Source organism: Hemitrygon akajei, chromosome 20 (genome assembly GCF_048418815.1).
Source record: "Hemitrygon akajei chromosome 20, sHemAka1.3, whole genome shotgun sequence".
NCBI classification, from domain to species: Eukaryota; Metazoa; Chordata; class Chondrichthyes; order Myliobatiformes; family Dasyatidae; genus Hemitrygon; species Hemitrygon akajei.
The window spans coordinates 34,294,705-34,312,814 of NC_133143.1; the positions used below are offsets into that span (position 1 = coordinate 34,294,705).

The window sequence follows — 18,110 nt, forward strand, 5'->3', positions numbered from 1 at the left end:
AAATCCAGTCTTACCTACTTTAGTATATTATGGAAACAGCTAGCCACAAGTTTTATAACTGACTCCCCCTCCCTAGTTAACAAACTTATCGAACTCTTTATCATTTTAGATCAACCTTTTGGTAGTTGATCATTGATTTGTTCTCCCATCTTCCTCTGCCAATTTATAAAGCCTTTTATGCAGATGACTGTGCAGAAGAACTCTGGTGTCCTGAACATAAGTTTCAACAAAAGCTTATAGATATAATAGGCAACAAAGATATAATGGAAGGAGAGAGTTTGTGAAAGCAGACATGAAGAAAAATGGCCTCAGAATTCTACAGTAAGTGAGCTAGACTGTTTTCACTGCTGAAATAGATTAAATACTACAGGTATATTCACAGACAAAGTTTAAGGGAAATTTAGAACAATTTAAAGGAGGATTTAAGAATTTTGAACTCTATACGCTGGTGCACAGGCACCAATGGAGCTTGGAGAGATTAGTGAATACAAGAAGATGTGAATAGCTAAATTTAAATTGTTTGAGTCTTTAGTGCGGCTGATTGATAAAGGCTGCTTTTGAGAGATTAGAGAAGGCAACCAACATCTGCCATTTTATACTATGGACAACCACTAGAAACTGCCCAGGAACAATCTTCCTATTATTCTATTCAGTCTTTAGTATTGCATCACTAAAGAGTTTTACAGTGCAGTAAAGGTACCAACCTGTCCAGTGAACCACAATGCCAGGAGCATAATGCCTTTTCTCCAGGTGAGTGTAAGATGTGGAAGAACCATTGGTAAAAGACACAAGTACCACAGGAAGTACTAAAATCATAAAGAATGAGCACAAGTTCTTTTAGCCTTTACAATATTTTAAGTCTTTTTCCTCTCACATATAAATGGAAATTTACAATGCATTTCAGTCAAATGTGGAATATATTTAATACTTCTATACCATTCCATTGAAGCAGGTGGGATGTGAGTGGACATGTCACTTATGCCACATGATTATAACTTTTCAACATCATCTTGACCTTGTTCACTGTTGTTGTTAAATTTAAACCATTGTTAAATTTAAAAGTCCTGCCTGTCACTTGTTATCATTTTCTTGCTATTCCAAGCTCTGTCATGCAGGAAAACAAATCTGAGGTGGAGTGTACAAAAATTTCCTGAGAACGGCCACAAGAATCCTTAGCCCATTGCTACTTGACATGATCTATCAATTCAAGAATTTGTATTAAATTATTTACCCAGTCCTTTCAATATTCCAAAAATACAGTTAACTACTTTTCCCAGGAAGCAAAGTTACAGATGCAGCAGTAAGTCTAAAAGGAAATCTTCCTATACTCACCTGTGAAGTACACACTTTATTGAAAGTGACAAAAATGGCAGTGTGAAGGAAGCAGCAAAATGTAAGATCCTTATAATAAGCAAAGGATGTGATGATAAGCAGCAGGAATTGTGGCAAGAAGGCAACCAGTCCCAGAACTGAGCTCCACTCGCTCTCTGCAGTCAAATACAACATGTAAAAGTATGGGGAGAAGTTGTGGCGAATGTCTCTTCGTGTTAAATGGTAAAGATATGTGTGTTCCAGAAATTCCCAACCGTAGCTGGAAAACAAAAAAGCTCAAGTTCAAATAAACATTGTAAATGTCTAGTTTATAATAAAATACTTTTCATGAATAGTAACTTTACTGCACATAAGGTACCAATAAACATTTATAAAAATAAAAGCAAATACTGCATTTAACCCAAACATTTAAATATGATTTCAGTCTGCAATGGTGTGTTTGTTTTCTGAGGACTGCAACATCTGTATTTTAATTCACAACTGCAATTGTCTAGAGTAACTTTTAATATAAATTCTGAGACCCGTCAGTGACTTTAATTGATGTCCAATGGCTTTACGCATTCAGATAGTGGTACAAATATTGAAGATTCTCACAGCTCTGCATGCATCCTGTTGAATGGAGTCCTCTTGAAACAAAGACTAAGGGGTGATCTTAGTGAGGCATATAGTGTGAATGTATACAATCTTTTCCTATAAAAATCTTGACTAGATTATAAATTGAGAGGGAAAAGATTTAAAAGGACGCTGAGGGTTAGCTTCTATGTACAGAGGCTGGTACATATATGGAACAAGCTGCCAGAGGAAGTGGTTCAGGCATATATAATATTTGCAAAACACTCTGGACAGGTACGTGGATAAGAAATATTCAGAGGGATATGGGCCAAATGTAGGGAAATGGAGCTAGCTTAAATGAGTATCTTGGTTGGCATGGATTCGTTGAGCCAAAGGGCCTGTTTGCATGTTATATTTTACTCATTACTCGTAAGTAATGGGCACAGAAAGATCCAGCCTTCCTTCATGACTGAAAAAGATCCGTAGCAACAAACAACACAAAATTCCTGCTTTTATACCTTATAAAATCAAGACTTTCATGTGCTTTCCCTAACAGCCTCATCAATTTGTCCTGCCATCTGCTCTCCTACAGTTCCAGAATCCAGAGTGCACACTCAAGGGTTTGTGGTTGAAGAACATTTAAGTGCACATTCCTGCTTTGAAATCTTTACAATCTCTTTTAAATTATATCACTTAGTCTGTAACTCACTTTTTCTTTAAAGTGGGTTATTTCAGATATCTATTAATGTATTTCATTTGCTATTTAACTGCCCATTTACTATATTTTAACTAAAGCAGGGGAAGAATAAAATATTGTTGATGATTAGGCTTCAATTTGGGCACCCAATCTGGAAACAGCAAAGTTACTTACAGCACAATTAACCTTACAAAGTCCTCCTCGTGAACCACTGGGGTCTGTCTCCTATATTGAGAGTTTTGTCCCACAGGGTGGTCAAACACTGCCTGACAGCTGTATTCACAGAATTATACCTTTCAAGCAAAGTGCCAGACTCCCCTCTCACATCCTGGCTATGTCCTGTCCCAATGACAGGCCAGACCCACTAGAAGTGGGTAGCAAAGTGACATACAGGTGGGAGGGATACACACAAAATGCTGAAGGAACTCAGCTGGTCAGGCAGTATATGGAAATAATGACGTTTCTGGCTGAGACCCTTCTTCAGGACTGGAAAGGAAGAGGGAAGATGCCTGAACAAAAAGCTGAGGGAGGGGAAGGAAGACAAGCTAGAAAGAGATGTGAAGCTAGGTGGGTGGGGGAGGGGTTGAAGTAAGAAGCTCAGAGGTGATGGGTGGAAAAGGCAAAGGACTGGAGAAGAAATCTAATAGGAGAGTGGGGCATGGGGGAAAGGGAAGGAGGAGAGGCACCAAGGGGAGATGACTAGCAGATGGGAAGAGATAAGAGGTCAGAATAGAAGAAGAGGGAGGAGGAAGAAAAAAAAATTAGCAGGAGAAATCAACGTTCATGCCATCAGGTTGGAGGCTATCTAGATAGAATATGAAGTGTTGCTCCTCCACCCTGAGAGTGGCCTTATCGTGGCAGAAGAGGAGGCCATGGTCCGACATGTTGGAATGAGAATGGGGTTGGAATTAAAATGGTTGGCCAACAAGAAATTCCACTGTTTTGCAGATAGAATGGAGGTGCTCGTCAAGGTGGTTCCACAGTTTAGTGGAGGCCACATCTGGTGCACCAGATACAGTAGACAACCCCAACAGATTCGCAGGTGAATTGTTGCCTCATCTGGAAGGACTGTTTGGTTCCTTGAATAGAGGTGAATGGGCAGGTGTAGCATTTTTGTTACTTCCAGGGATATGTGCCAGGAGGAAAATAAGTTGGGAGGGATGAAAGGACCAAGGAATTACCGAGGGAAAGTGGAGAGTGAGGGAGAGGGAAAGTTGTGTTTGGTGGTAGGGTCCTGTTGAAGATGGCAGAAGTTGCAGAGAATGATGTGTTGGATATGGAGGGTCACGAAGTGGTAGGCAAGAGGAACTCTAACCTGTTAAAGCGGTGGGAAGATGGGGTGAGCTTGAATGTCCAGGAAATGGAGGAGATATGGATTGAGGGCAGAGATGAGAGAGAAATCGAGAGAGGGAAGAGGGATGTCAGAAATGGACCAAGTGAATTTAAAGGTAGTTAGAGGCAGAGTTGATGAAATTGATGAGCTCATCATGGGTGCATAAAGAAGCACTAATACTGTCATCCATGTAGCATAGAAAGAGTTGAAGAGCATTACCAGGGAAGGCTTCGAGCATGGACTGTTCCATGTAGCCAATGAAATGGCAGGCATAGCTAGGGCATATGCTGGCACCCATAGCTACCCTTTGAGTTTGGAGAAAGTGGGAGGTGCTGAAAGAAATTGTTGAGGGCGAGGTCCTGATAGAGGAGAGTAATTAGGTCTTTGGCCAAAGAATAGAGACCTTTAAGGGTTTCTTGATGGGGGAGAGGGGTGTAGAAGCGTATAGGGACTAGACACCTACGGTGAAAATGAGGCAGTCAGGGAATTGAAAGTTACTGAGCAGATCAAAAGTTGTGGATGTAGATGGGAAGGGGCTGAACCAAGGGGGATAGAATGGAGTCAAGGTATATGGACAGGAGGTCAGTGAGGCAGGAGCAGGCAGAGACAAAGAGCCAAACTGGACAGTCAGGTTTGTGGATCTTGGGTAGAAGGTAGAAATGAGCAGTGCGGTTAAGGGAATTATGAGGTTGGTGGCAGAGGATGGGAGATCTCCAGATTTGGAATGGAGCAATACTGGGATTCATGGCATTGGCTTCAGACTCCATGAAGGCTCACGGTATCAGGTCGAACAGCACCTTGACAGTTTTGCAACCCTAAATACATGGAATTTGTCCATAATCATTCCAAGACAGTCTCCTTCTCCAGCACTGCCACAACTGTTTATGTGTTAGTGCAGCATTCCCTAAGTACTACACTGAAGAATCCACCTGGATTCTTGCACTCTCATACCTGATTAAAGCCTTTGAACTCTTGTGTGAACATTACCAACCATGTCATGGTGCAATCCAAAGATCATAGCACCAGTGTAAAATCCTTTACATCATGGAGCCTACTGCAAAATTAGTTCTTTATGGCTACGTTGAGTAAATCTTGGGAGGTATGTATGTATGTATTTATTTATTTATTTAACTGGGCACGTCAGCACCAATAGCCCAACCTTTCCCTTGACAGTTCATCACAGATGTTCACTTCTTGTAGGTGTCATTAGAGAGTAATCAAGATTGGGAATTCCACTGGATTCTTTACTCCTCTAATGAGTTTATTCAACGAGAGGCAGTCAAACCTAGGATCTTCCTTGTCAGTATATCTCAGTGCGTTTGCCCACAAAGGTATCAGGAAACAAGTAGCTCAAGTTACTTCACCTGTGATAGAAGAGTACTCCCAGGATAAGAAATTCTAAGCCAGCAACAACAATGAACAGTAGCACCTCCTTGTTAAACAATCTGACAATAAACACTGGCCAATGTTTCATATGACTGAGAAGACCTATGCCTTTTATAAGATGCTGTTTATTTCTGATAGTTGAGGTATCATTCTCTGTAGCTTGTTGATTAGTCTGAAGTGATAGGATTATGGGAAATATATAGGTCACCGGATAAATCTTCAAATGTACAGAAAGTCCATAGAATAGTGCAGCCTTCACAAGCTGCTTGCGCTTTAGGTACAGCAAAGTACTTAAGACCAATACTGCTAGAACAGCTTCTGCATTCCCTCTACTTGACACAGTCATTGGCAGTGGGTTGAAGAGCCATAGGCTACAGTACCAGCATGCACTCTGGCTGTCTAGTCCTTGGAGGCATAGGATCTTGTGCATCAGCTGAGCTGCAAGGACATCACATATAATGAAAACAAATTTCCCATACTCTTCCATGAGGTAAATATTGGGCAGCAGCATCCATGCTAGCAGTGGTGTGTAACGATAGGTTGCTCTTCTGTACGGAGAGGCCCCCTAAAAGCAAATTAAAACAGGAAAACATATTATCATTTTATGATCACCTTTGTCAGTAGATGTATTTAGCCTAACAGTGTTATTTTCAAAAAATGCACCAATATAATCTACGTAATAGCTATTATCTATAAAATTCTCAATTCATCTGCACTTCACCCACAATAAGCAATGGGTTCATGGTTACCAATATTTTACCTTATTTATATATGCAATTAAAATGGGTTTCCTAAATGCCACTAATTAAACTGACTTGTATTTCTCCACCAAAAATTTTATTAAAAGGCTAACAGTGACATTCAGTCAGCCAGTCCCAAGTATCACATTTCTTCAAAATTATTGCAACACAAGTTTTAGTCACAACACAGGGCTAGCTAAAAATATTTTTGTCCAGACAAGTTTTACCAGTTTTTTTAAACATAATTAATACAGTATCCAATAGGTACCAAATCCTCTGTGAGTTTGGACATGGAGCAGTCCGGCACAGGAGCAGGCCCTTTGGCCTGTGATATCTGTGCCAAGTTAGAAAAAGCCAACCTCCTTATTCTGGCTGCTTCCCCCCTTCCTCTTCACTTCTGAAGAAGGGTTTCGGCCCAAAATGTTTATTCCTTTCCACAGATACTGACTAACATACTAAGTTCCTCCAGCATAATGTGTGTGTGTTGCTCTAAATACAGTGGGACCTGTTTTCTTGCTCCCTTTCAACATAACAGAATCACATTTTACCAATTTCTTTTTAAACTGCAAGGTTCTGTTTCCTACCTTCCTTTTAAATTTGTCAGTTTACTGGAAAATGACTCGTACTATTGCAAACATCTAGAAGCATTAAATTCAAATTATATGTTGGTGTATTAATAGGAGTAATGTCTGGAAAATCTATCAATCTGGCACTTCCAAAGTCCTGACTGTGCTAAAATATCAGCATTTTACTGGAATTGGACCATCAGCACTCCACAACATCCACATTGTATCAAAGCCTAATACATTTACTATGATAACTATATTATTCATGTAATCTTCTCCATTCAGTTCACAAATGTTTCTAACCCTTTCCAATCATTGTATTGTTGCAATAATAATTTGAATGGATAGTATACATTAACCAAGGGGAAGACAAAAAATCTTCCACATTCCCAGAAGATGAGTAGCAAGCACCTCAGCACAAGATAATGAATTTATCTGCAGTTCATTAAGACACGGGAGGTAGATTTGTAGTGTGAACATGGAACAACCAATCACAGCAATGAAATCAAAAAATTGTTCAAATAATGGAAATGCATTATGAATAGAACAAATCAGGTAAACTGGACAAGTAATTTTGCATCTCATTCTATTGCACTCAATTCCTGCCTTATTAGACAGTTCTTTAGGGTTGAGGATGACTTGTTTCCACTCTGTTTTCTGGCAGATGAGGCCAAAGTGCAAATGACAGATTATTCCACGGGACAGGAGGTGGCAAGTGTGTGTGTGGTGGGGGGGCAGCGGTTGTTTCTGGGGTAGTTCATTCCTTCTGGCACTTACACAGGACTTCTATGTGCTCACAGTACCTATTCTCAGAGTTCTGGCCTCTTACCTTTTCCCATCTGCTAGTCATCTCCCCTTGGTGCCTCTCTCCTCCTTCCCTTTCCCTCATGCCCCACTCTCCTATTAGATTTCTTCTCCAGTCCTTTGCCTTTTCCACCCACGCCAAACTCAAATTATGGAAACCCTGTAGCATCCAGTACTAGAGATAAATTATACTGGAATTACCACTACAATCACACAGAGGTATTTTATACTCTCTGGCCACTAAATGCAATTTTATCACTTCTAGAAGCTCAGCCAGAAAGACTTGCTTAGTGTGTTTCAAAAATATTTCTGTAAGTTTTGAAAGAAGAAATTATGATAAGAACCAAATAAAAGTGTCAGGAATGTGTCAGGGTGTAGCTGCCTACAGTAAACATGACTCACACTTCTGTTATGTATTTTGAAGTCTAATGCTATCTGTTTGCCAGTTTGGACATGGTCAATTGACAAGGCAGTAATGCTAAACTTATATTAACTGGGCTAATAACCTGAAGAACATATAATCAATTCCCATCAATTGAGAGTTTTAATTGTTAAAAAAAAAGTATAAAAAGTACAAATTTGACAGGACAGACAAGTCTGTTCTGGTGTTAGCATTGCTGTTGAACATTTACTTCAATTACATCTACTTTCCAACTATATCCCTAAATTCTGTTTTCCCCTGGCTAATCTTTCTTACTCTAGGATATAAAATAGCAAAAATCTACAACTGAGTGATGAATTTTTTCTCAATTTTATTCCTGATGGCTTTCACCTTTCGCTACACTATATTACTTGCTCCAAGTTCCCTAGCCAAGGGGAAACATTCTCAACATTTATCATTAACCCTTTCTGAAGTTTATTTTAAGGCAAATAAATGTTCATTCTTCTGTACAGAGATACATTACCCTCTCTTTATGTAAAGCAACGGCTTAAACTGAAAAATAGTTATTATGAACCTTCAAATCTCTGCATAGCTCCTGAAATTCTACACAACCAGGTTCAAGACAGCTACTGTACTTCCATTTAACTACTCAATTCTTGAACCAACTGGAAAAACCCTAATCACCATTAAAGTTTAGCAACATTTTATCCATTCTGATCACTTTGCCGATAATAAAATAAATAACTAAAATAACTCGGCCCATAACACACGCACTCTTATGACTCAAATATCCCTTTTATGTACATAGGAGAACAGCATGGGCCACTGTCACCCACAATGTTCTGAAGCCTGAACAGAAAAGTGTTTTTATACAGAACTGGTTTATCAGTTACAAATATTGATCACTGTAAACTGTATATGTTTAAATTCTTTGCTTGCAAGATCAATTGCCATTCACAATAGAAGTGTTAAAGTCAATCAAAATTTTAAAGTTCAAAGTAAATTTATTATCGAATTACATATATGTTACCGTACACAACCCTGAGATTAATTTTCTTGCTGGCCTTCACAGTAAATATCACACACACTAGAATCAATGAAAGACTACCCTGAACAGGATGGACAAACAAACAATATGCAAGGGACAACAAACTGCAAATACAATAAGAAGAAAATAATAATAATAAATAATGAGCAATAAATATCAAGAAGTTGAGGTGAAGAGTCCCTTAAAAGTGAGTTTGCAGGTTGTAGGAACAACTCAATGATGAGGTGAGTGAAATTATTCTTGAAAAGATTTTTATTCTGATCTTTAGAGATCTCAATTTCCTGCAGATTCCTCCAAAATGAAGGCTTTTTTACATAAGATTAAATTTCCACAAATTTCTGTTGAAGATCAACAGATGCTTGATGCTCCAATTACCGAGCATGAAATTCAGAAAGCTATTTTATTAATGCAATCAGGTAAAGTTCCTGGACTTGATGGTTATTCGGTGGGATTTTACAAAAATTTTAAAGATTACTTTCTCCATATCCTTTGGAAATATTTCATGAATCCCTTGAGAAAGGTAATTTACCTTCTTTTTATGAAGCATCTATTTCCTTAATTCTTAAAAAAGATAAAGATCCTGTTGAATGTTCATCATATTAAATGATATTTCATCATATTTCGCTATTAAATGTGGATGCAAAAATTCTCTCTAAGATAATGGCTAAGCGCCTGAAAATATTTTAACTAAAATCATCTCCAAGGATCAAACGGGCTTTATTAAAGGCCGTTATTCTTTCTCTAATGTTCAGAGATTGATGAACATTATATATTCACCATTATCTAAGCAACCTCAATGTGTTATCTCTCTCGGCGCACAAAAGACATTTGATAGAGTTGAGTGGCCATATTTGTCTAAAGTATCAGAAAAATTTGGTTTTGGTAATAATTTCAATAGGTGGATTCAAATAATTTATAAGAATCCTATTGCCACAGTCATTACTAATAATTGCAGGTCTTTTTTTCACTTTCTCGTGGTACTAGACAGGGATCTCCATTAAGCCCTTTATTATTTAATCTTGTATTGGAGCTTTTGGCCATAACATTATGTGAAGCTAAAAATATTCATGGTATCTTTATGAATGGAACCATACATAAGGTTTCTCTCTATGTAGATGATCTTTCGGTTTTTATTTCAAATCTTGAGGAATCAATTCCTAATCTTTTGGAAACACTTAAAGATTTTAGCAAATTTTCAGGATATAAACTTGAATAAAAGTGAATTGTTTCTACTAAATTCCCCTGTTGGTATATATAATGATATTCCTTTTAGAATTGTTAATTCTTTTAAATATTTAGGTATTATAATTACTAAAAAATATAAAGATCTTTATAAAGCTAATATAGTTCCTTTAATGGACTCCATGAAACAACTATTTTCTAGATGGAATCCACTTACTCTCTCTTTAATAGGTCGCATCCATGCTGTGAAAATGATGATTCTACCTAGATTTTTATATATTTTCCAAAATATACCTATCTTTTTAACTAAAAATTTTTTTGATCAAACTGACTCTCTTATTTCTTCCTTTATTTGGCTCAATAAGAGACCAAGAATTAATAAGTATCATTTACAAAAATCTAAAAAAGATGGTGGACTTGCACTTCCTAATTTAAGATTGTATTATTGGGCTGTGAATATCAGACAATTATGTTTTTGGTTATACTGGCTTGACAAGAGCCAAAAACCACTATGGGTTGATTTAGAATTAAAAGCTGTTAAACAATTTCATTTAACTTCAATATTAGGAGCTCCGTTACCTTTACAGCTCTCTAAAATTCCAAATTTAAATCTTTACCCGGTTATTAAACAATCCCTACGGATTTGGGTTCAGTTTCGCAAATTTTAAAATTTTAAACAATCTAGTTTTTTATATTGAAACTTTTCATTTAAACCTTCAATAACCGATCCCATTTTTCTCCTATGGAGAAATAAAGGGATCCGTTCTTTTACAGATTTATTTTGTGATTGATGACTTTTGAAGAGTTAATTAACAAATATTCTCTCGCTCATACACATTTTCTGCAATATTTTCAGGTTAGACATTTTTTACAACAATATTTACCTAAGTGTCCATATTTACAAGAATCTGATTTGTTGGATACCATTTTGAAGTTGAATCCTTTAGTGAGAGGTTCCATTAGCAGAATTTATAATTTATTTTTGTTACAAAAAGAGAACCTATCACTAAAGATTAAACAAGATTGGGAGAGAGAACTTAATATGACCTTTGTTAATGAAGATTGGGTTCGAATTTTGAAAAACGTAAATTCTTCTTCTATTTGTGCCAATCACTGTTTAATTCAATTTAAAATTGTTCACCGTTATTATTTAACAAAGGAGAGACTATCTAAAATATTTCCTAGTATAGACGACTACTGCGATAGATGTAAAACTGAAGTAGCTACTTTGTCACATATCTTCTGGTCATGTTCTTCATTAAAATCGTTTTGGAAATCTTTATTTTCTACAATTTCTAAAGCTCTGAAAATTAATTTACAACCTAATAGATTGACTGTTCTATTTGGAATAGTTCCCCATCATATTCAGGGTATTTCAACTTTAGATCAACATGTAATTGCATTTGTTACATTATTGGCAAGAAGGGCTATTTCATTAAAATGGAAAGATACTTCTGCCCCTACATTAATTGAATGGTTCTCTCAAGTAATGTTATGTCTCAGTTTGGAAAAAATTAGAAGCAGAACTTCTGATCCCCAATTAGATTTTGAGAGAAGATGGGGGTCTTTTGCCAAATACTATCATTTAATTTGAATTATTTTATATGGTTTACTTCCAATTTTTTTTTTATAAATATGAATTGGCGGTTGATGACTCTTTTTCTTTATATATATAGATGATGGTAAGACTTATTGCTCCGGGGGGTTGACTCCTAATGGGCTTTCCCCCCTTTTGTTTGTAGTCAGTGGGGTTTTTTTTCTTAGTTAGACGGAGTTCTTTTTTTTCCCTTCTTTTCCTTATACATAAACATTTTTTTCCATTTTTATATATTACGATCAGTTTTTTTTCAGCTTTATTAATTGTATACATATTAATTTGTTGAAGTTTTGTATCATTTTATAGCTGTAGAAGATTATGTACCAATAAAAAGATTCTAAAAATGAAATTATTCCCACTGTTCAAGAGCCATTTCCTGAACCTGGTGGTGTGGGTCCTGAGGCGCTTGTACTTTCTTTAAGATAGCAGGAATGAGAAGAGAGCATGACCTGGATGGTTGGGGAACTCGATGATGGAGGTTGCTTTCCCGTGACAGCTCTTCATATAGATATCCACAGCGGTGGGGAGGGCTTTACCCATGGTGGAGTATGCCATATCCACTACTGCTTGTAGACTTTTCTGTTCAAAGACATTGGAGTTTCCACACCAGGCTGTAATGCAACCAGTCAATATACTCTCCACCACACATATATAGAAGTTCCTCAGAGTTTTACATGACATGCTGAATCTTCACAAATTTTTAAGAAAGTAGAGGTGCTATCGTGCTTTCTTAGCAATGGCACTAACGTGCTAGACCCAGGACGACTCCTCTGAAATGATAGCCCAGAGGAATTTAAAGTTGTTGACCTTCTCCACCTCTGATCTCCTGATGAGAACTGGCTCATGGACTTCTGGTTTCCTCCTTCTGAAGTCAATAATCAGTTCCTTGGTCTTGCTGACACCGAGTGAGAGGTTGTTGTTTTGGCATCTCTCAGCCAGATTTTCAATCTCCCTCCTACATGCTGATTCGTCACCACCTTTAATTTGGCCAATGACAGTGGTGTTGTCAGCAAATTTAAATATAACATTGGCACTGTGCTTAGCCTCATGGTCATAAGTATAAAGCGAGTAGAGCAGAGGGCCAAGCACATAGCCTTGCACTGCAACTGTGCTGATGGAGGATGTGGAGGAGGTGCTGTTGCCAATCTGTACTGACTGGTGTCTGCAAGTGAGGAAATTGAATGAGGATCAAGGAGGTAACGAGGCCAAGGTTTTGAAGCTTATTGATTAGTTTTGAGGAAATGATAGTATCGAATGCCAAGCTGTAGTCAATGAAGAGCAAGAAACCCGATGTATGCATCTTCACTGTCCAGATATTCCTGGGTTGAGTGAAATGGCATCTGTTGTGGCCCTGTTGTGACAGGAGGCAAATTAAGCAGATCCAAATTGCTTCTCAAGCAACAGTTAATATATTTCATTACCAGTCTCCCAAAGTATTTCATCACAGTGGATGTAAGTGTTTACTGGACAATAGTCATTGAGCCTGGTTCATACAACACACACAAAATGCTGGTGGAACATAGCAGGCCAGGCAGCATCTATAAGGAGAAGCACTGTCGACATTTCGGGCCGAGACCCTTTGTCAGGACTAACTGAAAGTGAAACTAAGAGATTTGAAAGTAGTGGGGGAGGGGGAAATGAGAAATGATAGGAGAAGACCGGAGGGGGTGGGATGAAGCTAAGAGCTGGCAAGGTGATTGGCAAAAGTGATACAGAGCTGGAGAAGAGAAAGGATCATGGGACGGGAGGCCTCGGGAGAAAAAAAAGGGGGGAGGGGGGAGCACCAGAGGGAGATGGAGAACAGGCAGAGGGATGGGTAGAGAGAGAGAGAAAAAAACAACTAAATATTGTCAGGGATGGGGTAAGAAGGGGAGGAGGGGCATTAACGGAAGTTAGAGAAGTCAGTGTTCATGCCATCAGGTTGGAGGCTACCCAGCTGGTATAGAAGGTGTTGTTCCTCCAACCTGAGTGTGGCTTCATCTTGACCTATAGAGGAGGCCATGGATAGACATATCAGAATGGGAATGGGACTTGTAAATTAAAATGTGTGGCCACTGGGAGATCCTGCTTTCTTTGGCGGACCAAGCGTAGGTGTTCAGCAAAACAGTCTCTCAGTCTGCGTCGGGTCTCACCAATATATAAAAGGCCACACCGGGAGCACCGGACGCAGTATACAACACCAGCCGACTCACAGGTGAAGTGTCGCCTCACCTGGAAGGACTGTCTGGGGCCCTGAATGGTGGTGAGGGAGGAAGTGTAAGGGCAGGTGTAGCACTTGTTCTGCTTACAAGGATAAGTGCCAGGAGGGAGATTGGTGAGGACGAGTGGACAAGGGAGTCGCATAGGGAGCGATTCCTGCGGAAAGCAGAAAGGGTGGGGGGAGGGAAAGATGTCCAAGGAAGGATATATGGCTGTAATAGCGGGTCTGGGTCAAAATATGATTGAAAAGTTGAAGGGTCAAAGGAATTATAGATGGGGAGCAGCGAGAGAGGGTTTCACTGAACTCCGAAGAGAAGAGAAGATTTAAACTTCTTCAGTGTAGGCATCGCTGGCAGAGACTGCGCAAAAGTGAATTTAAAGAGCAAACACGAGGAAATCAGCAGATGCTGGAAATACATCCCGGCACTTATCCTTGTAAGCCGAACAAGTGCTACACCTGCCCTTACACTTCCTCCCTCACCACCATTCAGGGCCTCAGACAGTCCTTCCAGGTGAGGCGACACTTCACCTGTGAGTCGGCTGGTGTGGTATTCTGTGTCCGGTGCTCCCAGTGTGGCCTTTTATATATTGGTGAGACCCGATGCAGACTGGAAGACCGTTTTGCTGAACACCTACGCTCTGTCCGCCAGAGAAAGCAGTATCTCCCAGTGGCCACACATTTTAATTCCACATCCCATTCCCATTCTGATATGTCTATCCATGGCCTCTTCTACTGTCAAGATGAAGCCACACTCAGGTTGGAGGAACAACACCTTATATACCAGCTGGGTAGCCTCCAACCTGATGGCATGAACATTGACTTCTCTAACTTCCGTTAATGGCCTTCCTCCCCTTCTTAACCCATCCCTGACAATATTTAGTTGTTTGTTTTTCTCCCTCTCTCTCCCCATCACTCTGCCTGTTCTCCATCTCCCGCTGGTGCTCCCCCCTCCCCACTTTTTTCTCCCAAGGCCTCCTGTCCCATGATCCTTTCCCTTCTCCAGCTCTGTATCACTTTCGCCAATCACCTTTCCAGCTCTTAGCTTCATCCCACCCCCTCCGGTCTTCTCCTATCATTTCGCATTTCCCCCTCCCCCCACTACTTTCAAATCTCTTAGTATCTTTCCTTTCAGTTAGTCCTGACGAAGGGTCTCGGCCTGAAACGTCGACAGTGCTTCTCCTTATAGATGCTGCCTGGCCTTCTGTGTTCCACCAGTATCTTGTGTGTGTTGTTTGAATTTCCAGCATCTGCAGATTTCTTCGAGCCTGGTTCATCTTAGGCACCAGTAGAATTGAAGCCTGCTTGAAGCAGGTGGATACCTCAGACTGCTGAAGTAAGCATTTAAAGATTCCAGCCAGTTCATCAGCACAGGTCTTTAGTACTCAGCCAGGTACCCCACGTGGGCTGGATGCTTTCAGTGGGTTCACCGTCATGAAGGATGTTCTTACGTCGGCCTCAGAGACTGAAATCACAGGGTCACCTGGGCTGCTGGAGTTCAAGAAGGTGCCTCCCTGTTTTACTGGTCAAAGCGAACATAAAAGGTATTGAGATCATCTGGGAGTGAAGCTTTGTTGTCACTTATATTGCTTGGTTTCACTTTGTAGGAGGTGATACCATTCAAGCCCTACTACATCTGTCGGGCATCCTTCAGTGATTCAAATTTGGTCTGGAATTGCTACTTCATAGGTGAGGTGGCTTTCCAGAGATCATACCTGGACCTCTTGTATCTTACTTCGTCGCCAGATCTGAATGCTACCGATCTGGCCCTCAGCAGATTGTAGATCTCATGGTTCATTCAGGGCTTCTGGTTGGGGAAGACTGATTGATATTGTGGGGACACACTTATCTATGACTGTTTTTATAAAGTCTGTAACATGGTATATTGGTTCGGATGAGTTCTTGAACACAGTCCAGTCCACTGACTTGAAGCAATCCCATAGCTGCACCTCTTTGATGTCCTTATCTCTGGAACCTTGCTCTTTAGCCTTTTCCTGTATGCAGGTGGAGAACAGCCAAGTGATCAGATTACCCAAAATGTGGTCTTGGCATGGAATAGCGAGGACTCCTAATCGTAGTTTAGCAGTGGTTGAGTGTATTGGGATCCCTGGTGCTGCAAGTGAAATGTTGACGATAATTGGGCAGAGATTTTTTTCAGACAAGTCTGATTGAAGTCCCAGACAAGGATTTCAAAAGCTTCAAGGTAGGCTGTTTCTTGTCTACTGATGGCAGCACTCAATACATCGAGTAACACACACAAAATGCTGGTGGAACACAGCAGGCCAGGCAGCATCTATAAGGAGAAGCACTGTCGATGTTTCCGGCCGAGACCCTTCATCAGGACATGGAGTGCTTGTTTAACGTTGGCCTTTGACGGTATGTAAATGGCGATCAGAATTATGGAGAACTCTTGATAAGTGGAATGGTCGAAACTTAATCACTAGATGTTGCAGATCAGGGGAACGAGAGCAGCACAAATTCTGAGTTCCGAAGTGTTTATCATGAAATAAAGACCCTACCTTTTGCTTTCTCCAAATCAGCAGTCTGGTTCATCCTGTGTATCAAGAAGCCCTCAGGTCTTGCTGATGTATCCAGCTTGTCTGAAGTGAGCCATATCTCCGTGAACAGGGAGAATGTAGCAATTCCTCACAAACAAGAGAAAATTTGCAGATGCTGGAAATCCAAGTAACACACACAAAATGCCGTCAGAGCTCAGCAAGCCAGGCAACATCTGTTGAAAAAAGTACAGTCGACGTTTTGGGCTGAGACTGTTCAGCAGGACTAGAGATAAAAAGATGAGGAGTAGAATTAAAAGGTGGGGGAGGGGAGGAAAAAACACAAGGTGGTAGGTGAAACTGGGAGGAGGAGTGGTGAAATAAAGAGCTGGGAAGTTGATTGGTGAAAGAGATACAGGGCTGGAGAAGGAGAATCTAATAGGAGAGGACAGAAGGTCACGGAAGAAAGAAATTCCTCATTTCCCTTTGATAAAGCAAACTTGCCTTTAATTCCTCAATCTTGTTCTTCAGTGACTGTATATTTAATAAGACGCTGGGTAGAGTACATTTTATTCCCTTTTGTTTTAGCTGGGCTTGTAGTCCTCCATCTCTTTCGACTGTGGCGATATCTGCTTTATCTACCTTTATCTGCTTCGAGCATGCCTGATAGTTTAATCCGTAGAGTCCTTCGGAAGTTCGTGAAATCGCTCGTTTGTTAAAGTAGTTCAAAGGTATGTTACTGAAAGGGTAATTACACGCTGCCAATTGCAGGGAGAGCAGTTCAAAAGAAGTATATTTATAAGTTTTGTAAGCTGCCTGCAACCCATCACCGTGGTTCACCAACACCACCTTGCTACATCAGCAGGCAGACAGCTGACGATATTTTGAAGTTATTAAAGACAATAGAGCCTTAGTTATGGGTTATGTTTCACATCCTTCTGCTACCTCCTCTATCTTTGGCACCCCATATGTTTTAGGAAGACCTTTCTGGAAAAATCTCACTAAAAAGGCCTCACTCGTCTGGTTTGAGTACAGACTGCTGTGGTCTATTTTGCCTATAGTAACCAGAGGAGTCTCCGGTGGTCTCCACTTCAAAGGTCTTGCTTGACTATAAGTGTCCCACGCTATCATTGTCTTACTGCATCTTCCACACTCCCTCTTCTTTGTTCTGTAGGGAGTAACATATATTTCATTGATTTTCAATAGCATAGTCGCTGAAACTCTTTGACAGCTTTGTCAAGGGTGACTGGCTGTTGTAATCGTACATGCAACACCCCTGGCTGATAATACACGAGTACCACCTCAAAAGAAAGTCTAGTCAATTTCTGGGGGCCATAATGCAAATTACCATCACATTAGCAGTAATATCATTGATGACCTGGCTCATGAGCACTAAGGCTATGTTAGTAGCCAGTTTCTCCCAGCAGTGCCAAGGCCACGTTAATGCTTTCACAAGCCAGCCTGGCAGGTTCCGCAAACGGGGTTGCTATTGTTCAGAAACACTTAGTTTCTGTAATGTTACTTCATAGTGGCTCCGCTCTGCACAGTGCGATAGATAGAGTGTAGTACTACATAGGCTAGATAAAAAAAAACAGTATTCCTGAGTCTCCACCAGGGACTTGCATGACTGAAAGCAGTGAAAACCACGAGGAAGCTTTTGACATGATGAAGAAAGGGTTGAACACTGCCCACACCAGCAGCGTAACAGGCAGTAAGTAAAAGGTTCATAGTTGATTCACTGTGTTTTATCAGAGTTTCGAAAAGATGAGAAAACCACATAGTTTCCATAATTATTCATT

General features: G+C 40.0%; 1 protein-coding gene across 2 annotated transcripts in view; it reads right to left on the bottom strand.

Moving 5' to 3' along the window:
• The window catches only part of pigm (phosphatidylinositol glycan anchor biosynthesis, class M), a 28,228-nt gene that overhangs the window by 1,108 nt on the left and 9,010 nt on the right, over positions 1 to 18,110 (bottom strand). Inside the window, exons 2-5 of one of the 2 annotated variants that reach the window (XM_073024138.1) lie at positions 16,336 to 16,489; positions 5,279 to 5,865; positions 1,333 to 1,591; positions 705 to 806 (exon numbers count right to left, since the gene is read on the bottom strand). In XM_073024138.1, the coding sequence (XP_072880239.1) occupies positions 705 to 806; positions 1,333 to 1,591; positions 5,279 to 5,811 (894 nt within the window). In that variant the 5' untranslated portion in view covers positions 5,812 to 5,865; positions 16,336 to 16,489. The remainder of the gene's footprint in view (positions 1 to 704; positions 807 to 1,332; positions 1,592 to 5,278; positions 5,866 to 16,335; positions 16,490 to 18,110) is intronic. The other variant, XM_073024137.1, reaches the window with a different exon arrangement.